Here is a 27,017-nt window from a genome sequence, read left to right as displayed (position 1 = left end):
AATCCTCTGAGTTCGTGGCTCTCACCCTAATAACACCTTTGTTACCCCATTACGGTTTTGCCCCCTTCATAGCGGGAAGCCAAAATCCCGCCATGGTTGGGACCTTTCCCCTGTGTCTCCTTGTTTACTTTACTTGACCCCCCCAAATCCCTAACCCATCCCCAATACCCAACAAAACAAAACAAAAAAAGGTCCGCCGGAATGGAAGTTCCCAGGTATGTAAGGGCAGTGTCAGACCATTTAAATCTAAATTTTGATTTCAATATCCTTAATTCTCTCCCCGGAATCGCCACTCCCATCGCCTCCGATTTATCATAGTTAATCTTGAAGTTTGACAACTTACCGTACAAACCTAGTTCTTGTTCCAAATTGGGGAGGGATTCCATCGGGCTGGTCAAACTAAACATCATATCATCAGTGTAAGCTGAAATTTTGTATTCTGTACCTCTCAAAGACACCCCCTTAATACCCGGATTCAGGCGGATCCTGCTCAGTAGTGGTTCCACTGTCAGAGCAAACAAAAGCGGTGACAGGGGCAACCCTGCCTTGTCCCGTTTGATAATTTAAAAGGTGGTGACAATATTCCATTCACTCTAACCTGTGCCATTGGTTGTGTGTAGTTACTTATGATCCACTGCAGCATCTTTCTCCCGAACCCCATGTGCCCTAACACTGCAAACATAAATTGCCAATTAATCCGGTCAAATGCTTTCTCTGCATCTGTTCCCAGAAAGACACATGGGGTTCGGGTGGTGCCCACCAGATGGATCAGATTCATAGTCTTAACCGTATTGTCTCGGGCTTCCCGCATCTGGACAAACCCCACCTGGTCTTTATGGACAAGTCCTGGTATGTTCTGCTGTATCCGCCCTGCCAAAATCTTGGCAAAGAGCTTCAGGTCTTCATTCAGCAGCGAAATTGGTCTGTAACTCCCACATTGGGAGGGGTCCTTTCCTTCTTTAGGAATCACCGCTATCACCGCCTTTAATGACTCGTTATGGAGGGTACCTGAATCCCCTAGGCCGTTAAACAGTTTCACCATAAATGAGCCCAATTCAGGCATGAAAGTTCTGTAATATTGAATGGTATATCCATCCGGCCCCGGTGCCTTCCCTCCCTTCCCCTTTTTCACTACTTGTTGCAGTTCCTCCATTGTAATTGTTTTTTCCATTTCCTGGCTCATTTCTGATGTTAAACTCGGGATACCCGAGGTTGCTATGTAGTTATCCATTTCCGCCTGATCCTGAGGGTTTGTTTGCAGGTTATATAGGGCGCTGTAGAAATCCCCAAATCTCCCTGCTATCTCTCTAGGCAGCACAATTTTCTCCCTCTCTTTACCCTGAATCATCGGGATATAGGTTTTGATCTGTTGTTCCTTTAGTGCACTAGCCAATTGTTTTCCACTTTTATTACCCATTTCATAATTCTGCCTTCTGCCATTTTGAATTGCCCATTTAGCCCTCTGTAAAAGTAATTCTGTAATTTGTCTACGTGCCGCCCTTAGGTCGCGTTCCAGCACGGGGTTGGGATTATATATGTGTTTTGTCTCCAAATTTGCAATTTCTGTCATAAGGGTTGTTACCCTCAACTCCCTCTCTCTTTTTATCCTTGCCCCGTGTTTCATTAGAACCCCCCTAATTACCGCCTTGTGGGCTTCCCACACGACACCCAAGTTACAATTTGGGGTCATATTGGCCTCAAAATACCACCTCAGTTCCTTCGGCACATCATCTAATACAACCTCCTCCTGTAATAGGCTTTCGTTCAATCTCCAAGGTCCCATCCCCCCTGACCACGAGTCCCCCAACGCATATTTTAGGACAATTGGTGCATGGTCTGTCCACGTGATCTCTCCAATTACAACCTCCTTTACAGAGTGTAACTGGTTATGTGGGATGAAATAAAAATCTATGCGCGAATAACTCTTGTGCGGAATGGAATAAAAGGAATAGTCTCGCTCCCCTGGATGCGTCAGTCTCCATACATCTGTCAACCTTGCCTGATGCAACATCTGCTGGACTCTCTTCCGGGTCCCCCCCATAACTGATGATCCACCCGAAGATGTATCTAACTTTGGATCGAGTGGCATGTTCAGATCTCCACCCATTATCAACTGTCCTTCCTGAAAGCCTGCCAATTTATCTAGAAACCTTCTCAGAAAGCGGTCTTGGTATGTATTGGGGGAATAAAAGGTGGCAAGGGTTATTACCTTGCCACCTATATTCCCTTTCAGGGCCAAATATTGGCCCCCCGGATCCACCAAGGACTCCGTCAGAGACCATGGGGTATTGTTTGATATTAAAATAGACACTCCCCCTCTTTTAGCCTCTGGATTTGTCGCATGGTATACCAACGGGAAAGGTCTACCTGCAAGAAAGGAGGGCCCCCCCGTCCTAAAATGGGTCTCTTGTACCAAAGCAATGTTACATCCCCTTTTCTTCAAATCTTGCACCAAGATCCTCCTTTTTTCAGGTATGTTTAGACCCTTGGCATTGATTGATATCACTACCAGTGGATCCATTTCTGAAACCAGTTTAGTACCCACCAGGGGCCCCTCAGAGTTCCAAATATCCCAAAACCCGTAACGCAAGGACGGATCACACCGTGAGGGCCGTGGAGGAGACGACACGCAGGAGAGGGAAAAAAAAAAAAAAAAACCCTAAACCACTCCCAGAATCTAAGCTGGTATCACCTAGCAGCGGGCGGGAGATCTTATACCCCCCCAGGGATACCACCAAGCCAAAGCTTTGGACACTCTTACCCCCCTACACCCTACGAGTGTTGGCCTAACAGGGGAAGATTGCTTGCGCACGCCCCAGTGAGGGATCCCCCTCGTCCCCCTACCCCGCTCCATCCATCCACCCCTTCCAGTCTAAGAAAGGGAGAAAGGGAAAAAAAAGAGAGAGAAAAAAAAAAAGAAAACATCTTTTCCTACCCTCCTATCCCTTCCTTTCCCTTCTCCCTCCCCCTTAATCCTCTCAGGAATTATATCCTCCTCCCAAACAAGGAGGGAAAAAAAAAAAAAAAAAGGGAGGGGGAGAAGGGGGGCAAGCCCCCCCTCCCAAACCAATAGAAACTCCAGGCAGAACTGGCGCAACTAATACTAATAACAGGCACCGACTTTGCCTTGTAATGTCAGCCAAAAAAAGAGAAAAAAAAAAAAAAAGATTAATAATTTGTCCCCCCCCCTTAATGCCCCTACTAGTGCCCCCCCTCCCCGGGTACCCCCTTCCCCTAGGTTCCCCTAGGCTCCTGTTTTACGCCTTATATTTAACCTTTAAACTTTGCCCCTGCTCAGGCCTTTCGTATCCATTGTTCTTCCCAGCGTTAGAATAAAAATAATAATGGTTAGTACTAATTGTAGACACTGAGAATCCATCCCCTTGATAGTTTAATCCAGGCATCCATATGCTCCCCTCCTAATAAGTTCAAATTATTTGCATTTATCAGTCAATCAGGGTGGGTTCAGGAAGAGTTCAGGCTGGGTTCATATTAACTCTACAGTCCCAATCTTACCACCCGCCTCCCCCCCTCTTTCTCTAGTAGACTCCCATCCCTAACCCCTTAAACCCCCCCCCCCCCCCCCAAGTACCCCCATGCTCTTCTTGTGCTATTCTTTACGACCAGGGTCCCAAATAAGCTGGATTAAACCGTGACACAAAACAAAAAAAAACAAAAAAGGTTTATTCTTTTGTAATACCCCCCAAGTGGGAGCCAGCCTCAGTCCCCCCCCTCCCCCTCTTCTACGTGCTATATTAAGTGATTCCCTCCCACCCCCCCCTCCCGTAGTGAGTGACATGCACTGCGTGCACTCCTCTCTACAAACCTACCACCTCCGTGTCGGAGAGAAAAAAATATATAAAAAAAGTATGTATAAAAAAAAAAAAAAATCAAGAAAATAAACCCCCCCCCACCCCGCCCCTACTACTTACCCCAACCCTATGTCACTAATTAAGTTACTAGTTTCTTAATATAGGTCGGGGAACATCAGGATGCCGAGGGAGAAAAAAAAAAAGGGGGGGCTCTGCCCCTCTATCCGAGATGACAAAAAAAAAAAAAAAAAAAGAATTATACATATAGAAGAGAAACAATTCTCTTCTACCATCCTATCTTAACATCATGTTCTTAGGCCTTGTTATTTACCATTTTTTAGCGTCATGTAACCTCGTGTACCCAGTAATATGCCCTCCCCCCACCTCTCCAACCCTTCCGCCCTCCCCACCCCCCTGTGTCCTCAAAAAGAAAACAAGTACACTTATCTTCTATAACCTATATCATTAGTGCCCCCCCCACTACTATACCTTGTACCCCCCTCCCACCTTTCCCCGCCTTACCCCAAGCCCAACAAATTACCAACATGTTAATTTGCCTTCCCAAAACCTTAACTCAAAGCCACAATTTAACATGGCTATATAACATTTGTCTAAATGTCCGTCCAAGCAAGGCAAATATGTACTTCCCTCTAATTATAATGTCTCTCTTAGACCTATAATAAACCAGTCATTTCATTTTCGTACCCCCCTCCCACGCTCTCCCGCTCAGCGAAAAACCAAAAAAATAAAAAAATAAAAAAAGAAGGACCAAGGAGAGCGGGGGGGGGGGGGGGGGGAGAGGGGGGGACACCCAAAAGCAGGAAGAGATTAAAAAAAAAAAAAAAAAAAGAGACAAAAAATTAATCCAGTTCTGCCCCAATTCCCCCCCCCCCCTCCTCCTCTGAAAATTCAGGATCACTTAACATCTACTGTTCTGGGGTTCAATTGTAACCAATCGGGGACCGCAAATGGTTCCATTTCCAGGAATGTATAGAGTCCTGGGAGGTCGCCCCTTGAGCGCAGCCAGAAGGATGCTTGTCCTTTTTTGATAAGCACTGACATGGGGAACCTCCATCTATACGACCCTCCACAGGCCTTCACCCGGTCCAAGACTGGACGGAGCAACGCTCTTCTGTGGAGGGTAGCATTCGATAAGTCGGGTAAAAGCTTCACAGGAGCTCCTTGAAAATCAATTGAGCCAGCCACCCATGCCTTCCGAAGGATTACCTCCCTATGTGAAAAACAGTCCTATTGAGGGCACCAATTGTTTGCCCCTTACCGTCCAGTGCCCCGCTCTTACCTTCAGGGAGGCGACTCCCCCCCTGAATTGCCGGGAAGTACCATTGGATCTCTTGTTGTTCTGCGGGTCTCGATGTATGAGTTGTTATCTGTGGATGTGCTGCCAGAGCCGCGTTGCGTGATGTCCGACTCTCGCGCTGCCTGCCCGGGAGCATCCCTTGTGTTCCCCACTGCTACTGTCCGATTTCGTAGCAGGGGCTCCCACAGTCCGAATACTCAGCTCCCCCCTCTCAGCACAACAGCAGTTATTATCAGAAATTAACCAAGAGAGTCATAGAGATCTAGTGCCGATAATGCTGAGTGTATTAAATGTCCAGTATTGCTCAGTAAGTGTACAATATTAGTAGCTGCCAGCTGCCCGGGAGAAACTCAGTCTCCACACCTGCTTTCCTCTCTCCCCGACTCTCCACGTGGGCGCCGAGAGTGTCAGGAGCTGTCAGTGCTGTTTACACCCGGCAAGTGTTCTAATTGTTCTAATTTTCCCGGCAGGCGGGCGCCCAGTACAAGCGGGTATCAGCGAGTAAGCAGCAACCAGTGAGCACGCTGCCCTCAGAACCGCTTCACCCGCCGCTGTGCCCCCACTCTGTCCCGCTCCTCTGACCTGTAGCTGCTTCACTTCGGTCACACTCCAATCTCCCGACTATCCACGTGTGTAGCGTGAGCGGTGAGCGGCGGGGCTGGTCTGCTTTTGCGGCTGCTGCTGCCGACACACTGCACAGATAACACAATCACAGTGTTCTCACCCCGGCGTGTCGGTTCTCCTCACGCTGTGCTGGGCAAGCGGCATCCACCCGAACAGGCAGCTGGTATGCTGGTATGCTGGTATGCGGTCCCCTAGTTTGCTGGTAATTTAGTCCTGGAGCTACGGAGGACGGGAGCTCACCATCTCACTCCCTCACTCCTCCATGCGCAAGCCACACCCCCGCGGGAGATACATTTCTGCCTTGTTTGGACAATACACCAATTATTATCGGGTGTCGGCTGCAGAAGTAGCCAGAAAGGGTTTAAGGCGTTGAAAAACATCAGCTGTTCAGAATGAGGCAATTAAGGCCTCTATAAGTAATCCAGAGGATTATTACTGATTGCAGTGATTGCTGCATCCTGAGGCTTTCTGAGTGAAGGAGAGCAGTAGCAGAAATACTTCTGAAGAGGTGAGTTGCTGTTGATTTTTCTGTGTGATAAAAATAAAAAAGAGGCAATTGTTTTCTGCTGTAGGACCAGCAGTGTCGGCCCAGCACTAGGCTGTGCCAGACTCCATTGATAGGTTCATGTGTGGTGAAGGTAGACGCCCCAAGTGGCCAGGGTTTATTGTATGTTTGATTTTGTTTATGCTGTTTCAATGCTTGCACTTGTTTCCAGCAAGATGGAAGAATAAACCAGAAATCTTTGTTTTCAACTGTCTTCGACTGCCTTTCTGTATAGTTCCGTGTATAGTGAACCCATCCAGAGGGTCACACCCCCCCGCTACCGAGCTAACCCCTTACACATGGTGGAGAATGCGGGCAATCTAGACGGTGGAATCCGGGTCCTTTTTCTGTGTGGGGCATCCAGGCGAACTGCATTGCGCAGAAGTTTATTTTGACAGACTGTGTTGCATACAGGTGGTGCACCTGTGAGATTTTTTTATTTTTAATTGCTATGAACTGTGTAACAAGCTGCTGTGCATGCGACTGCAAGGATGAGGCAGTCAAAACACAAGAAGTTCATGTTAAAATAAGTTAAAGAAGAAGTGAGCTCAGCGTGGCCTGAGATGTCTCCACCTAGGAGGGCCAGTCAAAAGGGGCCAGTGGTGTATGAGACTGTGAATGAGTGGTTCAAGCAGAACCAGGGTAAAGAGGGGGATGCAGCGCAAGGGGCTATGATCTGTGTCTCTGATTATATGCAACCCATGCTACCTACAGAGGAGGTTGGAGAATTCCTGGAAAAATTTTAAAAAGTTGCTGTCAGGAGGAAATGGCCTAGAGACTGGTGGCCAAAATTGCTGCAAACCTTATTACTGGTAGAGTACCGGTCGGTTTACCATTTGATGGACAGTGACCACGATGATTACTGCCAGTTTAAAAAGGAAATCCTTCTTAGAGGAGAGTTCAGTCGCATCATGGGCCGCCAGCAATGCTCCAGCAAAGGGAGGTCATCACCTATAGCAACGGGAGAGGCATCATGGCGACAACAAAGCACCAGTCAAGCAATGGCTCAGGAGAGCATGCGTGTGCATCAGCGTACCAGCCCTGCGTTTTCTGCAAACATATCGGTTGTCACCCCTGGCAACAGTGGCAAGAAGTCTGTGTGGCCTGCAAGGGGTACCAATGAGCATGAGGAAAGTAAAGATGTGTATTTTGGCTGCTTATGTGAAGTGGTCAGCCCAGAAAGGACACAATAGTCTGTAACCACCATGAGGTGTAGCCAACCATCTTTGGAGTGCTGGGCTGCTGTTAACCCTAGCAACAGGGATCCTGTGTTACATGCAGGGGGTGTTGGTGGGTCTGGAAAGGCTGCAGTGTTTCTCCATGACCACATGAAAAATTCAGCCTATGGAGACACCACAGATAAGAGACAATGCACTAAAATGAAGGCTATGACAACGGCTACAGGAATTGGTAAGACTGTTGCCGTTTATGGGACAGAACCCAATGAAGCGGAAGTGTTTTCAGCGGGGAGATCCGCAGTACAGGTGGACTTGCTACAGTGTGCTACCCAGAGTAGGGGGGAGACACAGGGTAAAGCCCAACTGTCAGCAGCACTAAAGACGATATAGGACATGGGGACTCTGTATGTACCTGGTGGAATCCAGCAGAGGGCTGGAAGATCTGTACTAGGGGTGACCAAAGAAATCCGTATACCATGTTCCCTAGTGACAGAGACAGGTGCCCTGCTCAGCTATCCCTGCAATATTCTTCCTTCCTTGCAATACTCTGCAAAACCCCCTGCAATACTGTACAATACCCCTGCAAATACTCTGCAATACCCCTGCAAATACTCTACAATACCCCTGCCAGTACTCTGCAATACCCCTGCCAGTACTCTGCAATACCCCGGCCAATACTCTGCAATACCCCTGCCAGTACTCTGCAATACCCCTGCCAGTACTCTGCAATACCCCTGCCAGTACTCTGCAATACCCCGGCCAGTACTCTGCAATACCCCGGCCAATACTCTGCAATACCCCGGCCAATACTCTGCAATACCCCGGCCAATACTCTGCAATACCCCGGCCAATACTCTGCAATACCCCGGCCAATACTCTGCAATACCCCGGCCAATACTCTGCAATACCCCGACCAATACTCTGAAATACCCGGCCGTCATATGACGTCCTTGAGTTTGTGCAAGGATATCTGAATGATGCCTGCAGCTACAGGCATCATTCAGATATCATCTTTTTCAGCTGGCGATTCTCTACACCATAAGAATGATCATGGTGGCTGTTCCGCCTCTTGATTGTTCTTACGGGAGGCGAAAGGGGATGTCCCCCATCCCGTCGCCCTCCGGTGCTTCTTCCGAGTCACCGCTACGATCAAAGCCAGGAAAGTTTTTTTTATTTTTTTTATTTTAGGCTTCCCAGCCTAGAGGTGAGATGTGGGGTCTTTTTGACCCCATATCTCACTGTAAAGAGGACCTGTCATGCTATATTCCTATTACAAGGGATGTTTACATTACTTCTAATAGGAATAAAAGCGATCAAAACATTTATTTTTGGAGAAAAACATGTCAAACTAAAATAAATAAAGTAAAAAGAACAATAAAAAACAAAAAAATTTTTTAAAGCGCCCCTGTTCCCATGTGCTCGTATACAGAAGCGAACGCAGACGCAAGTCCCACCCACATATGAAAACGGTGTTCAAACCACACATGTGAGGTATCGCTGCGAACATTAGAGTGAGAGCAATAATTTTGACCCTAGACCTCTTCTCCAACTAAAAATATGTAACCAGTAAAAATATTTAAAGTGTCACCTATGGGGATTTTTAAGTAGCGAAGTTTGGCACCATTCCACAAGCATGTGCAATTTTGAAGGGTGACATGTTGGGTATCTATTTACTTGGCGTAACTTCATCTTTCATATTATGCAAAAACAGTGGGCTAACTTTAATGTTTTTTTTTTTAAAGCACAAAACTGTTTTATTTTTAAAAAAATACCCGTTCGAAAAATTGCTGTGCAAATACCGTGTGCGATAAAAAGTTGCAACGACCGCCATTGTATTCTCTAGGGTCTTTGCTAAAAAAATATATATAATGTTTTGGGGTTCTATGTAATTTTCTAGCAAATAAATTATTATTTTTACATGTAGGAGAGAAATGTCAGAATTGGCCTGGGTGCTCCAGAACGCCTAATGGTGCTCTCTGCATGTTGGGCCTCTGTATGTGGCCAGACTGTGTAAAAGTCTCACACATGTGGTATCGCCATACTCGGAAGGAATAGCAGAATGTGTTTTGGGGTGTAATTTGTGGTATGCATATGCTGTGTGTGAGAAATAACCTGCTAATATGACAATGTTGTGAAAAAAAAATCTTGATTTTGCAAAGAATTGTGGGAAAAAATGACAACTTCAAAAATCTCACCATGCCTCTTTCTAAATACCTTGGAATATCTTCTTTCCAAAAATGGGTCATTTTGGGGGTATTTGTACTTTTCTGGCATGTTAGGGTCTCAAGAAATGAGATAGGCCGTCAGTACTTCAGGTGTGATCAATTTTCAGATATTGGCACCATAGCTTGTGGACTCTATAACTTTCACAAAGACCAAATAATATACACCAATTGTACTTATTTTTACCAAAGATATGTAGCAGTATAAATTTTGGCCAAAATGTATGAAGAAAAATTACAAATTTGCTAAATTTTATAACAAACAAACAAAGATTCATTTTTTTACAGAATTGTTAGTCTTTTTTCTTTTATAGCGAAAAAAAGAAAAAACCCAACGGTGATTAAATACCACCAAAAGAAAGCTCCATTTGTGGGAAGAAAAGGACAACAATTTCATTTGGGTACAGTGTTGTATGACTGAGTAATTGTCATTCAAAATGTGAGAGCACCGAAAGCTGAAAATTGGTCTAGTTAATAAGGGGGTTTAAGTGCCCAGTGGTCAAGTGGTTAAAGTATTATGCCTTGCAGGTAGAAAAACTACTAGTTTTTAAAGCATGAATAAATAATAAATCTTTCTATTCTAAATATCTGAATGAATTATAGGCTAAACTCATATTTTTATATTCAGTTTCAGGATTATCATAGCTTTGTCCTGCATGGTTGTACTGTGGGAAACCCTGTCTTGGAAAGATTCATAGCCCTCTTTAATGGTGTTTCTCAGTGGATCCAGCTTATGGTGCTCAGCAAACCTACTCCACAACAAAGGGCAGCTGTCATTAAGCAGTTTGTACAAGTAGCAGAGGTATGTATTTTTTCAGCCTAATAAAATAACGATGTCTCCTCTGCACATGTCTAGACGATAAATGAGGAGTGTAATATGTATCAATTCACCCAGAGTTTCACTTGCGTCTACGGTATCTAGCAAGGTTACTTTGTGGTATAAGCAAGAAAACTGAGAGCTCTGCAGTGTGTAAATGTGCTTGTACTAAACAAAAATGCTGTACATACAAAACTATTACAATATTAGGAATACAAATCAAGACTGACAGATATCTTTAGTAAGATGCCTAGCAAATAAGCAGAAACTATGGTCTGTAACAGTAGAAATATACTCAAAAGTTACTGTGTTTTTGATCTCTGTTGACAATGAGGCTTCTGGAGATCACGCACCTTCTTGTTCCCTGATTACAGATTATTCCTTCTGCTATGGTGTTAAAGTGGAGGTTCCCCCTGAAAAAAAATGTTTCACCAGATATAAAAAAAAAAATGGGGGGGGGGGAAATGTTATTTACCCTAAATAGCTGTTGCTATGCGGAAGTGCCAAATCTGCCTCTTAATCCTCCACAGCAGATACTCTTCCTCCTCCTACACTCTGTGTCTTCTTGTGAATGGGGCGCGCTGCATTCTTGGAACTGTGTGTGTCCCAGAAAGCAGCCGGCCCATTCACAAAGCGCTGCACTGCTCGCGCATGCGCAGTAGGAAATGGGCAGTGAGGCCGTACGGCTTCACTGCCTGTTTCCCTTACTGTGGATGGCGGCGCTTGGAGCTGCCAGGATCGAGGATCGGCCTCGGCGGGGGCTGACATCGCTGGCGGCTAGGACAGGTAAGTGTCCTTATTAAAAGCAGCTCCAGTGTTAGCAGCTGCTGACTTTTAATTAATTTATTTTTTTAATGGAACCTCCGCTTTAATTAGGGATGAGCTTTATGTTCGGGTCGAACATGAGTTCGACTCGAACATTGGCTGTTCGCCTGTTCGTCGAAAAATATATATATACACACACACACACACGCACACACTAAATACACTGCAGCTAACTGAATCGCCTGCCTGCTCAAACTAAATGAAATGACACTCTCTCTCGGTCAACGCCAGCAACACACTACACAGGGCCGATGTGCAGGTGGCCTTATATAGTGTGGGGCGTGGACTTAACCCCCTGAGCCATAATTGACCAAAGGCACCCTGCCTTTGGGCAATTATGGCTCTCTTTGCTGCCAGCGCTGTGATTAGCCGAAGCATGCAGGTCATAGTGCATGCTTGGCCAATCACTGCACTGCGATGTCGAATTTGTGCATCAAATTTGGCGCAAACGGCCCATAATGTTTGTATATATATATATAAAATAAAACTGAAATTTCTTTTCTAGACACTACCCTATGTATTGACAGTATGAATATCATGAGTGATCTATATGTAAAAACCACTGATCAATCAATTGTTGCACTTTGATAGATGAGCTTTCACCCACGTAGCATTTTTAATTCAATTCCAAAAAGCCAGCTGATGTGGGTTCAGAGAATAGTTAATGATCCACAATGTTGTCAACAGAAATTAAATGAAATGGAGAAAAAACGTATCCAGAGAAGATATCCTAAAGCACTAATTAAAAAAGAATGATTACATTTAAACACTAACATGATGCCTAAAAGATTGTTTAAAAGGATCCCTTTTGTATCACAGTATCATCCATTTTCACATAAAGTTTTTAATATCAAGAAACATTGGAACACATGTAAGACTAGTTACCCCACTATTGAAGAATTTTGGAGTTTACCCATGCCCTTATATAGGAAAGGAAGAACACTCAGGGATCGATTGGTGAAATCAGATCAAATTTCCCTGCCTGTTCCTAAAATGACATTTCTGGGACCGAAAAAAATTGGATATTTTCTATGTTTATCCTGCATCTAATTTAACTCTATGATTAAGGGTAAATATATTTCACATCCCCGCAAAGGTTTCAATATTCCCCTTAGGGGACACTACAACTGTGAATCATCGTATGTGGTGTATGCTATTAAATGTCCATGTGGATTATTATATATTGGAGAAACCACCCAAAAGGTAACGGATTGAATAGCTTGTCATAAGTATTCAATCAGAGATAAAATAACACAGTAACCACTTGCCCAACATTTTGTAGAAAATAGACATGCAGTCTCACAATTAAAAAACATGGTATTAGAAGGCATTGAAAGAAATAGGAGAGGTGGTGATCGTGAACTTACCTTGTGGAGACGTGAGGTACATTGGATACATTTTCTTAATACTATTACTCCTAATGGATGGAACACAGATTTGGATCTATGTTTATTTTTATGATTTAAAACATTTTTTATGAGTTTTTCTTTTCACTTTTATTTTTACTTATATATTTTTTCAATCCCTATATAAATGCTTTTCAGGTAATGTTTTTTACATATAATATATTTTTCCTGACACAGCATGACAGCATATATGTATGGGAAGGCTCCGCCTCCCTGCCCAATTCAGGACCGGTTATACTATAAAAGTAGGTCTCCTCCCTTCCTGCAGTATTCTCTTTTTTTTCCCTCACTGCTATACCCGGTTATGCTACTGCTGAGAAGCAGGATTTTTTTTCCCTCACCTTGCCGGACACTTCTGGCCAAGCCTCTCCTGTGACGAAGCTCCCCACTGTACAGGCAGACATAAACGCCTATATGGGGGGAGACCTCACCCCAGCAGGATCCAGGAAGATATGGGGGTGAGGGCATCTGGTCTCTAGGGATTGCTCATTTATCATGACGCCATGGATGGACATTCATCGGACTTTGTTTGGACATGAAGCATGCAGGTGGTAAGTCACCACATGGTGCACAATTCCATTCAGTTACTGCTGCAAGTATGTGGTTAACCCGGACCAAAATGCAGGTAAAGGACCAGGCCCCTTTTTTCGATTCGGCACTGCGTCGCTTTAATTGCGCCGTCGTGCGACGTGGCTCCCAAACAAAATTGGCGTCCTTTTTTTCCCCACAAATAGAGCTTTCTTTTAGTGGTATTTGATCACCTATGCGGTTTTTATTTTTTGCGCTATAAACAAAAATAGAGCGACAATTTTGAAAAAAATGCAATATTTCTTACTTTTTGCTATAATAAATATCCCCCAAAAACATATAAAAAAAATGTTTTTCCCTCAGTTTAGGCCGATACATATTCTTCTACCTATTTTTGGTAAAAAAAAAAAATCGCAATAAGCATTTATCGATTGGTTTGCGCAAAATTTTATTTTATTTATTTTAGTTTACAAAATAGGGCATAGTTTTATTGTATTTTTATAAAAAAATTTTTTTACTACTAATGGCGGCGATCAGCGATTTTTTTTTTGTGACTGCGACATTATGGCGGACACTTTGGACAATGTTGACACATTTTTGGGACCATTGTCATTTTCACAGCAAAAAATTCATTTAAAATGCTTTGTTTACTGTGAAAATGACAATTGCAGTTTGGGAGTTAACCACAAGGGGGCGGTGACGGGGTTAAGTGTGGCCTCATGTGTGTTTACAACTGTAGGGGGGTGTGGCTTTAGGTCTGACATCATTGATTGTGCGTCCCTATATTAGGGAACACACAATCGATGACAGCGCCACAGTGAAGAATGGGGAAGTTGTGTTTACATACAGCTCTCCCCATTCTTCAGCTTCAGGGACCGATCACTGGACTCCAGCGGCGATCGGGTCTGCGAGTCCCGCGGTCACGGAGCTTTGGACCGGGCCGCGGGCACACCCCTGCAACCTCACGGCTGGGCTTTATACAATCACGTACAGGTACGTGATTGTGCCCAGCGGTGCCATTCTGCCGACGTATATCGGCACTAGGCAGTCCTTAAGGGCCCTTTCACACGGGCGGACAAACGGTCCGTTTTTTACAAGTCCATTTACGGACTTGTAATGCTTCCCTATGGGATTGCAGACGTTAGCGGATTGAGCATCCGCTAACGTCCGCAAACATCCGCCTCCGCAAAGATCCGCTTTTTCAGACAGAAGAAAACCCTATTTTTCTTCCGTCTGGCGGAACGGATCGGATGAATACGGACACACGGTCCGTATTCATCCGATTCCCCATAGGGGAGAGCGGAGGAAAGACAGGGCGGTCTCTGCACAGTGTGCGGGGACCGCCCTGTCCGCCGACAGATCAGCGGGGATTTACGGATCAATACAGATCCGCTGTGAAAGAGCCCTAAGTGGTTAAGCTTTCATTTCTGAAGGGCTGTGGTTTGTGTCTGCAATCCTGCTAATGATGAAAGCAGGTGTGCTGTGTTGGGCTGAAGCCTTCCTTTTAACTAAACAAGTCTGACTCTTCAGTCTTGACTTATTTTCTGCAGGTAGGTTGTTAGGGCCAGATCCACAAACAGCGGGCGCAACGTAACTTTTCCGATTTAAGTTACAACGCCGCAAATTGCCCAAGTTAGTGCCCGATCCACAAAGCACTTACCTGGAAATTTGCGGCGGTGTATCCTAAATCAGTCCGGTGCAAGGCGGGCCAATTCAAATGGGGCGAGTCCCATTTAAATTAGGCGCGCTCCCGCGCCGGACGTACTGCGCATGCTCCCGACGCTATTTTCCCGACGTGCTTTGCGCAAAAGGTTTTGTGAATCGCGACTGGTAAAAAAGAGTTGCGGCGGGAAAAATAAAAATTTTTAAAAAAATTGGACAGCGACGCGGGAAAGACGGGTATACTTTTACATGGTGTACTAACTTTACACTTTGTAAAAGGTACCCTATCTTTGCGACGGCAAACTAACACTTACGGCGACTTCACGAAGGGAAAAACCTTCGTGGATCTCCGTAAGTGCTAATTTGCATACCCGACGCTGGTTTACGACGAGAAATGCCCCCAGCGGCGGCCGCGGTACTGCATCCTAAGATCCGACAGTGTAAAACGATTACACCTGCCGGATCTTAGGGATATCTATGCGTAACTGATTCTATGAATCAGCCGCATAGATAGAAACAGGGATACGACGGCGTATCAGCAGATACGCCGTCGTAACCCTTTTGTGGATCTGGCCCTTAGTTTGCATTTCTGAAAAGCATATATCACACATGCGAATATAACTGGATGTCCATAGTGCCACTCTGTTTACTAATATTAAACAGACTGAAGGCTGTGTCTGCAGTATTGCTAAAGCTTGAACTGATAACAGGTGATACTGAGAGCCCTTTAATTTGAATGCAGGGCCTGGCCCTGCAGGCTGGGCTCACTGTGTATTGACGATTGGTTGTGGTATGATCCTTGGTGGTACATGTGTCTAAGGTAGGTTTAACCTGCTAGTGCTAATTGTCAGATGACTATTAACTTGCGCTGCTTGCCTGTGATTACATTAACTCTACAGTAGGAATGGCTGTGATGTGTTTATATGCATTTACATGCTGACCTTGGTGCTAAAATAAAAGTCAGGATCTGTTTAGTCACATTCTTAGTACTTACCTGTTAGCAATAGGTAATTGCTTGTGTTATTTGGGGTACCCTACAGAGAGATATGGGGTTTGTAGTGGTTACTATTTATGGAAAATAACCCCAGGCATGGCTCCAGGTTTTCAGCTCATCTGTGAACCAGTAGCAATCAGCCTTCCTAGAGACCAGCAAATTTAATTAAAGTGAGGGCAGGTAGGTATATGCTATTTCCTAACAGAGTGCACATTATGAGCATAATGAGTTTAAATCTCCAGCCCTCAACACCAACACCAGTCAACCTGCTTCTGCAACAAGGGACAGATCCTCTTCAGCCCTGAAAGAACCACTATGTAGTTAACTGCCAGAAGGGGCAGATCAAGAAATCGCTACAGTAATCATAGTGGTCTGGTAGTAACTGGTGTGTCGGCCAAAATGCAAAACAAGGTTGCAGGTCAAAGACAGTGACAAATGGGCAGAGACTGAAAAGGCCTACAGTCACTAATGGTTCCATATCAAGCCTAATCAAACAGCTGTGTTTATTTAAAGGCAACCTTTACCTCAGAGCTTTGTAATAGATTAATTAATTTCCTGACACAATTTCAGGATTAACCCCATTCTGCCATTTGATTCATATTAATATGGTGAGACTGTGCAATCCATAGACAAAAAAGATCACATCTCGCCTCTTTCAGTATTTACCAGCAAAGAGGTGGGCTATGGCCAACACATGAAATTAGTGATAATAACTGCGCTGTGTGGGTATGGAGGGATAGGGCGAAAAACAAAAAACAATAAACAAAAAAGCAAAACAAATCAATAAGTCCCACCAATTGGGCGGGGTGGACTCTACAAGTAGTGTGCAATCTGAACTGTGAAGGTGGGTGATCTGGAAAAGGTTAACACTATGCAGCAAAATCCTTATAAGGAAATAAAATAAACATGGAAGTGAATAAACACAGTTATCAAAATAAATGTCCAGGATTGGTACTAAGGACCAAAGGTAAGTGATCCCAACACTTAATAAAGGGTAAAAATCCAGTGTAATCAAGTGCAAATAAAAGTCTTGCATCCAAAAAGCATATATTTAAAGGTGCAGTCCTTGATAGCTGTGAGTAATAAGTGATGAGAAACCAGGAAATCCAATATTTCAGAGAAGAGCAAGCTTCGGTGCGCACACCTCTAGTGGTATAGAATGCTCACCTCAAGGCCATAGCACGGATAGCCTGGATAACACTCAAGGTGTGCTCAAAGATCCAGCAGGGTGAGGGCTAGATGTAGTCTCCACATTAAATGACCATATTGGAAGAAACAAGAAAAAGAGGAAGAAATGGCGTAATACTGGAAGCAAGGGTCTAAAAAACGATCAATCACATGCACTCACATGGAGGCCGTGAGCAGTGGGCCTATCTCCTACGAAAAGCGAGTTCGTGCGACCCAGTCTGTGATCTTGATTGTATGCTGATCCTCTCTCTTTGGCCTCCACCTAAACGTCCACAGATACTGCTCCGCTTCAAAAAGTATTTCATATAAAAACATATAAAAAACTCACATTTAAAATGTCAGCAATATCCAAACAAAACAAGCAGCAAGCTCATATCTCTCCCTTCAGAGTGTGTTAGGTCTGGTACTTCCTGTCCCTACGCGTGGTGTCATGTCACATGACTTCAAAATGTCTGCAAACATGGGTATCCGTCGGCCATTTTGTCGGAGCCCATATAAAACAATGTCACCGCCGTCTTGAATTGACATTGGAACACAGCTGGTGTGCAGACAGTATGTATTGGCATATAAATCAGCAAAAAGGATAAGATATGGATTGGTAAGCCATTAAAAACATGAAAGGAGAAGTTTTAAAGGACGGATGAGGACAACACTATAAGCATGGAAGGCGTTGTGTCAAAATACTGGATGGCTGACCAGTCGGGACACAGCTGCCAGGTGCATTATAATGGTTTGTAACTATTCTGGAAGCCGAACGCTAAACTGGATGGGAGAGGCTTAGTTACATAGTTACATAGTTAGTCAGGTTGAAAAAAGACACAAGTCCATCCAGTTCAACCACAAAAAATAAAAAAACAAAATAAAAAACACAGTAAAATCCTATACACCCAACTCCATACCCACAGTTGATCCAGAGGAAGGCAAAAAACCCCAGCAGAGCATGATCCAATTTGCTACAGCAGGGGAAAAAATTCCTTCCTGATCCCCCGAGAGGCAATCGGAATTACCCTGGATCAACTTTACCTACAAATCTTAGTACTCAGTTATATTCTGTACATTTAGGAAAGAATCCAGGCCTTTCTTAAAGCAATCTACTGAGCTGGCCAGAACCACCTCTGGAGGGAGTCTGTTCCACATTTTCACAGCTCTTACTGTGAAAAAACCTTTCCGTATTTGGAGGTGAAATCTCTTTTCCTCTAGACGTAAAGAGTGCCCCCTTGTCCTCAGTGTTGACCGTAAAGTGAATAACTCAACACAAAGTCCACTGTATGGACCTCTTATATATTTGTACATGTTGATCATATCCCCCCCTTATTCTCCTCTTCTCAAGAGTGAATAAATTCAGTTCCTCTAATCTTTCCTCATAGCTGAGCTCCTCCATGCCTTTTATCAGTTTGGTTGCCCTTCTCTGCACTTTGTCCAGTTCTCCGATGTCCTTTTTGAGAACTGGTGCCCAAAACTGAACTGCATATTCCAGATGAGGTCTTACTAATGATTTGTACAGGGGCAAAATTATATCTCTGTCTCTGGAGTCCATACTGTACCTCTCTTAATACAAGAAAGGACTTTGCTCGCTTTGGAAACCGCAGCTTGGCATTGCATGCCATTATTGAGCTTATGATCAACTAAAACCCCCAGATCCTTCTCCACTACAGATCCCCCCAGTTGTACTCCCCCTAGTATGTATGATGCATGCATATTCTTAGCCCCCAAGTGCATAACTTTACATTTATCTACATTAAACCTCATCTGCCACTTAGTCGCCCAATTAGACAGAGCATTGAGGTCGGCTTGTAAATTGGAGACATTCTGCAAGGACGTTATTCCACTGCATAGCTTGGTGTCATCTGCAAATACAGAAATGTTACTTTTGATCTCAGACCCAATATCATTTATAAATATATTGAAAAGTAAGGGTCCCAGCACTGAACCTTGGGGTACACCACTGATAACCTTGGACCATTCAGAGTAAGAATCATTAACCACGACTCTCTGAATTCTGTCTTTCAGCCAGTTTTCTATCCATTTACAAACTGATATATCCAATCCTGTAGACCTTACCTTACACATGAGCCGTGTGTGCGGAACTGTATCGAACGCTTTTGCCACGCCTCTGTCCAGGGTTTTACTTACCTCTTCATAAAAGGAAATCAGGTTTGTCTGACAACTTCTGTCTTTCATGAATCCATGCTGTCTGCTGCTTAAATAGTTTTTTTCCAGCAAGAACTCATCCATGTGGTCTTTTATTAAACGTTCCAGTATCTTCCCAACTATAGAAGTTAAACTAACAGGTCTATAGTTACTTGGTAAAGACTTTGTTCCCTTTTTAAATATGGGCACCACATTGGCCCTGCGCCAATCCAGTGGTACTATTCCTGTCTTTAATGAGTCCCTAAATATTAGATACAGTGGCTTTGAAATGACAGAGCTCAACTCACCTAGGATCCGTGGATGGATGCCATCAGGTCCAGGTGCTTTATCCACCTTTATTCTGTCTAAATATTTCTGGACCATATCACTTTTGAGCCATTGTGGATTTGAGGCTGTGTCACTCCCACCCCCATTTTGGACATGAGCTCCCCCATGCTCCATTGTATACACAGAGCTGAAGAAAACATTTAATAAATTTGCCTTCTCTTTGTCCCCAGTCACCCACTCTAGATTATTTTGTAAGGGGCCTACATGCTCGGACTTCACCTTTTTACTATTAATATATTTAAAGCATTTTTTGGGGTTTGTCCTACTATCTTTTGCAATCTGTCGTTCGTTTTGAATTTTTGCATCCTTGATTTCCTTTTTGCATATCCTGTTATATTCTTTGTAACATTTAAACAACACTAGTGTTCCTTCATTTTTATATTTTTTAAAAGCTACTTTCTTATTGTTTATAGCTTTTTTAACTTTGACCGTGAGCCACATAGGTTTTATTTTTAGCCTTTTAAACTTATTGCCCATGGGAACATACTTTGCAGTGAGGTTCCACACAGTCTTTTTGAAGAATTCCCATTTCTGTTCTGTGTTCAGCTGTGCCAATAGTCCCTCCCAGTTAACACTGAAGACGCCATAAAGTGGATCATGTATGGGATATGATTAGGCTCTAAAAGATAATTAAAAATATCTGTAAAAAAGGGGATAAAAATGGGGATAAAGGGACGTTTACACGTATGGGGAGGGGGGGGTCCCAATCGATGAGCCATGTCAGACTACTGGCATGGAAAAGAAGAGAAGACCGAGTCTATTATGTAGAAGTGCCAGAACACACACACTCGACATATGGTGGGTGTACATGGGTGAACAAGGTAACATATTGCCAACATATATGGGTAGCAGCTTGAGAAATCTAGTGGTGGAAAGACTAGCTACTGGATGAGTCAAACTCGCACTAGTGAGATACTGCCAGTGAGAGGATGATAGAGGAAAAGAGAGGACAAAGCAAGAAAGGCTCTCGGAAAAGTAGGGATCAGGGACTAAAAGTCATTTAGGAAGCAGTTCAGATCGAATTCTATATTTAAGCCTCTAGGAGCAAAGGTATCCATATTGTATATGTATTTTGATTCAAGCTGACTCAAAGACCTCACTTTATGTCCGCCTCTCCATGGTCTATTATAGGGAGCAATCCCCCAAAATTTCAGGTGGGAAGGATCTCTGTTATGAACCGCGTCAAAGTGTCTGGATACGCTATGTTGATCAAATCCTTTTTGGATATTGACTACATGATCTTTTATCCGGACCTTGAGAGGCCGTTTTGTCCGCCCCACGTATTGGAGCCCACAGCTGCATTCCAACGCATAAACGGCACCTTCGGTGTTGCATCCAATGAAATCTTTAATTTCATAATGGGTACCATTGCTGGTTGATTGGAATGTCGATTTCTTTTCATTTGGGCGTTTGGTACGGACACATGCGTAACATTTCTTACAAGGGTAGAATCCCTTCCCCGTGAAGAATGTAAATTGTTTTCTGGGGGGGGTCTATGACATTCTTAACTAGTTAGTCCAGGAGAGTGGGGGCTCTCTTGTAAACACATTTCGGCTTTTCTGGCAATACTTCTCTGAGTTTGTTATCTGCTCTTAGAATGTGCCAGTGACGGGTGATGATCTTTTCAATTTTCTTATAGTGGATGTTGTAGTCAAGGATGACGGGAACAGGGTCTGGTCTGCTTATGGATTTCTGTTTTTCTTCTAGAAGCTTGCTCCTGGGTATCTTCATGGTCTCTTCAATCTTCTCCTGGATGTATTTCTCCTCATATCCCTTCTGAGAGAACCTTTCACCAATGGTGGTTGCTTGCATCTGAAAGTCTTCTAGGTTTGTACAGTTCCGCCTAAGTCTTAGCATCTGACCCTTGGGGATATTGAACAGCCAATTTTTGTGGTGGCAGCTGGTGATCGGGAGATAGCTGTTACGATCAACACTTTAAAAAAAGGTTTTGGTGGTATATTGGTCATTGATGTGTGAAATCTCTAGATCCAAAAAGGAAATGTTTCTCTTCAATGTGCCATGAGAGGACTATGTTCTTACAGTTTTGGTTCAGTTTTTCCAAAAAGTAGATAAGTTGACATTGGTCTCCCCTCCATAAAATAAAAATGTCATCTATATACCTTTTGTATACCAACAGTTCCGTTGGCTGCTCAGAGAAAACAGATTCAGCCTCCCATTTGGACATGAACAGTCCTGCCACACTGGGGGCAAACTTGGCCCCCATGGCTACGCCTGTGTTTTGTTGATCGTATTGGTGCTTGTACCAAAAATGGCTGTGTTTAAGACAAAAGTTCAAGCATTTCACAATGAATTTCCTCTGCATGCATGGCGATTCAGTATGTTGACGTAATCCCCATTTGGTAGCTACACACGCTAAGTAGTGGGGGATGATCGTGTACAGTGAAGACACGTCGGCAGTGGCCATCAATACAGGGCCACTGTCTTTTCTTCCTTCTAGCAGCTTAAGCATATCTTTGGTGTCCTTTAGATATGCTGTTGTAGCTTGTACAGCCGGCTGAAGGAACTTGTCGATGTACTGACCAAGTATTGCTGTAATGGACTCTATTCCATTTACTATAGGTCTAAAGGGAGGGTTGGACTTGTCCTTATGCATTTAGGGAGTGCATATATGACTGGTGTCCTACATGCCTCCGGTATTAGGTATTTTGCCTCCCTTTTATCCAGGATACCCTTCTTCAGGCCTAGAAGGACCACCTGCTCGAGTCCTTTTTTCCATTTAAATATTGGATTGCTTGGTAGTTTACTGTAAGTATTAGTGTCTTCTAACATATTGATCATTCCTTGATCGTACTGTTCCATGGTCAATAGGACAATCATAGTTACATAGTTACATAGTTAGTCAGGTTGAAAAAAGACACACGTCCATCCAGTTCAACCACAAAAAATAAACAAACAAAATAAAAAACACAGTACAATCCCATACACCCAACTTCATACCCACAGTTGATCCAGAGGAAGGCAAAAAACCCCAGCAGAACATGATCCAATTTGCTACAGCAGGGGAAAAAATTCCTTCCTGATCCCCCGAGAGGCTATCGGATTTACCCTGGATCAACTTTACCTACAAATCTTAGTACTCAGTTATTTTATGTACATTTAGGAAAGTATCCAGGCCTTTCTTAAAGCAATCTACTGAGCTGGCCAGAACCACCTCTGGAGGGAGTCTGTTCCACATTTTCACAGCTCTTACTGTGAAAAAACCTTTCCGTATTTGGAGGTGAAATCTCTTTTCCTCTAGACGTAAAGAGTGCCCCCTTGTCCTCAGTGTTGACCGTAAAGTGAATAACTCAACACCAAGTCCACTGTATGGACCTCTTATATATTTGTACATGTTGATCATATCCCCCCTAATTCTCCTCTTCTCAAGAGTGAATAAATTCAGTTCCTCTAATCTTTCCTCATAGCTGAGCTCCTCCATGCCTCTTATCAGTTTGGTTGCCCTTCTCTGCACTTTCTCCAGTTCTCCGATATCCTTTTTGAGAATTGGTGCCCAAAACTGAACTGCATATTCCAGATGAGGTTTTACTAATGATTTGTACAGGGGCAAAATTATATCTCTGTCTCTGGAGTCCATACCTCTCTTAATACAAGAAAGGACTTTGCTCGCTTTGGAAACCGCAGCTTGGCATTGCATGTTATTATTGAGCTTATAATCTACCAAGACCCCCAGATCCTTCTTCACTACAGATCCCCCCAGTTGTACTCCCCCTAGCATGTATGATGCATGCATATTCTTATTCCCTAAGTGCACAACTTTACATTTATCAACATTAAACCTCATCTGCCACTCAGATGGTCTAATGACAAGGTCTTTTCTTTTTGTCAGTTTCTTAATTCCTATTTTGAATTGTTTGGGTTCTTCCATTTTCTTCACTTTTAGATTTCTCAACTCTTCTGTTACCATGTTTCTGAAAACTTCTGTGTGTTTGTTGTCTTTTATTTTGGGATTAAACGTGGATTTATTTCTTAGATTGCTGTACACCACTGAGTTATCTTCCCTTGTTTGTATATGGGTGGGTTTACCTGACATATATTTCTTGATGTTTAGTTTCCTAACGTACCTCTGGATATTAATATACGTCTGGAATTTATCTAAATTTTTTACTGGAGCATACTTCAGACCTTTGTCTAGTACTGCCAGCTCATCATCTGTCAGGGGTGCATTTGTCAGGTTGAAAATTCCTTCTCCGTTTAATCTCTTCGTCTGTTTTCTTTTTCCTGCTCGGCATCCTCTTTTCTTATGGGACTTCTTCTCCTTGTTTCTGTCTAAAAAAGACTGGTTGTATCCTTGTTCGTATCGGTGTTCATAATCTCTCCAATCATCTCTGTTTGTGTCACGTAAATCTCGTAGTGGGGCATAATGGTTGTATGTGTGACAGGGGCTTCTATCTCTTGGCCTCTGCGGTGGAGGGTACCACCCGACTCTTGAGTCCTGATAGTAACTGGGACCTGGACTTCTTCCATAGGGCCTAAGTCCATAGTGTTGTTCCCCTCTATATTCTCTAGTATCATAGTACCCTCTCGGATAAGCGGGGCTCCTTTCTTGTTGTTGTGGTTCAGAGTATGAACCTCTATTGTCTCTCTGTCCCTGATTTTGTTTAGTCCAATTATTGTTCTGTGGTTTTTTGTTTTTCCAATGGTTTGTTTTTTTCCAGTTTTTTTGGGGGGTACGTTCCCCATGTGGATGTCTTCCTTTACTTCTATGCAGAGTTTGATTGTGTCACGTACCTGGTGATGGGAGCCCGATGTGCAGGGAGCGGCCTCTCGTAAGCCTCTGACTCAGGAGCCCCTGGTAGAGCAGACAGGGGGTCAAGTGTACAGAGGGGCACAAGTGCCTAGTAGTTGACTGGGTAGTCGCTGGAAGCAGGAGCAGGGTGAAGCACTGAGGTCCTGGCAGGATGCTGGCAGCAGACTGGAGCAACTGAGTGGCACTTGTGGAGCAGGAATTAAGCAGGTCAGGCAAGCCAGGTCAACACAGATGAGCAGATCAGAGCCAGAGCAAAGTCCAAAGAGGTAGTCAAGGTTCAGGCCGGGTCGGTATAACAGGCGGGCAAAGACAGAGCCAAGGGGCAAGCAGGTGCGGAGGTCAGACGTAGCTGGGGTCAGAGGCGGGTTGCAAACAAGAGAGGTCAGAGGAACCCGGGTCAGGTAATTGGGAAACAATATGTACGCAGATGCAGGTTCTCCAGGGAAACGCTGTAGACAGGACAGCAAGCTGGTGAGGGATCAGACTGTTTATATAGGGAGTCTTGGCGCCAAACACTGTCAACGTGCGCGCGCACCCGTACGCGCGCCACTGACGCGCGCGCATGCGCGGGCAAACGTGCACCAATGCGCACGCGCCGGGAACGGATTCTCCTGACACTGGAAGGTCATCCATGACAGATTGGTAGTCTGTCTCTGTGTTCCTTCTTGCTTGTCGGCTCTCGGTTGGTTTTCTTTAGGTCCTGTGTTTCCCTGGGCTATATCAGATGTTTGTCCCTCGTCAATGGGGGACATTTCTAGATGTTGTGGCCGTTGATTGGCTGGTTTTTCAGGCGTAGAAAAGGTCGAGATAGGATCGTTTAGATCCATGTTGTTTTGCCATTTATCCCTTTCATGCCTATGCCTATGTATGACATTTGGTGTTTACAAGTTAAAATCCATATTTTTGGCTAGAAAATTACTTAGAACCCCCAAACATTATATATATATTTTTAACAGAGAATCTAGAGAATAAAATGGCGATTGTTGCAATATTTTATGTCATACGGTATTTGTGCGGCGGTGTTTTAAACACAACTTTTGGGGAAAAATTTACTTTCATGAATTTTAAAAAAATGAAAAAGTAAAATTAGCCCATTTTTTTTGCATAATGTGAAAGATGATGTTATGCCGAGTAAATGGATACCAAGCATGACACGCTTTATAATTGCACGCACTCGTGGAATGGCGACAAACTACGGTAACTAAAAATCTCCATAGGCGACGCTTTAATCTTTTTTTTACGGTTACCAGGTTAGAGTTACAGAGTAGGCCTAGTGCTATAATTATTGCTCTCGCTCTTACGATCGCGGCGATACCTCACATGTGTTATTTGAACACCGTTTTCATATGCGGGCGCGACTTCCGTATGCGCTTTCTTTGCTGCGCAAGCTCGCGGGGAGGGGGGCGCTTTAAAAAAAAAATTTTTTGTTTTCTTATTTATTTATTTATTTTTTCTAATATTAAATTTTTTTTTTTTTTTTTTTACATTTTGATCACTTTTATTGCTGTCACAAGGAATGTAAACATCCCTTGTGACAGCAATAGGTGGTGACAGGTACTCTTTATGGAGGGATCGGGGGTCTAAAAGACCCCCGAGCCCTCCTTTGCACTTCAAAGTATTCAGATCGCCGAAAACGGTGATTCTGAATACTGTGTACTTTTTTAAATCTGGCGCCATTGTCATCTGAGAAACCCGGAAGTGACGTCATGACGCCGCTTCCGTGGTTTCAATGCGGACACTGAATCAAAGCCGTTTACGGCTTTGTTTCAGAGCTCGCCGAGACGCTGGATCGTGGATCGGGTCTCCCGGTGGGACGGGAGGCCCGGTCAGAGCGGCGAGAGGCGGGGATGTCCCCTCCCGCTCCTCCGGCATAACAACCGAGCGGCTTTTAGCCGCATCGGTTGTTATGTTTGGAAAGCCGATCGCCCGCTCTAAACAACGGTACCGGGATGATGCCTGCGGCTGCAGGCATCATCCCGGTATAACCCCTGAAAGCCGAGGACGCATATATGCGATCCGTTGGCGTGAAAGGGTTATACACCAAATCATTCTTATAGTCGTTAATATCTCTGGAGTATTTATTGCTCTTCCTGATTTGTACCTCTCTGTCTTTCTTGGTCAGATCTTTATTCAATTGGGTTGTGAGACGCTTGAATTCTGCTGATTCTTTGTGTGTTTCCAGTTGTATTTTTAATTCTGCAATAGTTTGGTCTACTTTCCTGATTTTCTTCTGTTTTCTTTTTAGTAGTAAGTGCAGAAGTTCTGTTCCTTTTTCATTGAAGAATCTAAACCACTCATCTATGGACTCTTGATCCTTGAGCCCATCATTGGGGGGTACGTCCCACCTGAGACGTCTAGGAACAATCTTGGCTTTAATATACCTGTCAAAGGTGGTGATGTCCCACCAAAGGCTCACTTTTTTCTCCAGCCCATGTCCCAATCTCCGCATCAGGTGTTCTAGATTACTATCTGCTTTGGGGTCTTCACTGTTGAAGACTGAGTCTAAGTTGACCTCTCTCTGTTCTAAAAAGGTGAAAATTTCCATGAATGCGGCAAGAGTGGAAATAGGAAAGTAAGTATAATGCAATGGAAGGGCTCTCGCGCTATCGATGTTCTAAACCTAGGGGGCACTGCTGCAGTTACCTGAAATTGG

The 27,017-nt window shown here is 43.9% G+C and overlaps 1 protein-coding gene across 1 annotated transcript in view; it reads left to right on the top strand.

Annotated features, from left to right (window-relative positions):
* The window catches only part of RASGRP2 (RAS guanyl releasing protein 2), a 1,313,980-nt gene that overhangs the window by 818,223 nt on the left and 468,740 nt on the right, over positions 1 to 27,017 (top strand). The window contains exon 7 of the mRNA XM_040327755.1: positions 10,327 to 10,500. Coding sequence (XP_040183689.1) covers positions 10,327 to 10,500 — 174 coding nt within the window. The remainder of the gene's footprint in view (positions 1 to 10,326; positions 10,501 to 27,017) is intronic.

Source organism: Rana temporaria, chromosome 11, assembly GCF_905171775.1.
Source record: "Rana temporaria chromosome 11, aRanTem1.1, whole genome shotgun sequence".
Lineage (NCBI taxonomy): Eukaryota > Metazoa > Chordata > Amphibia > Anura > Ranidae > Rana > Rana temporaria.
This window is presented reverse-complemented; position numbering and strand designations above follow the sequence as displayed.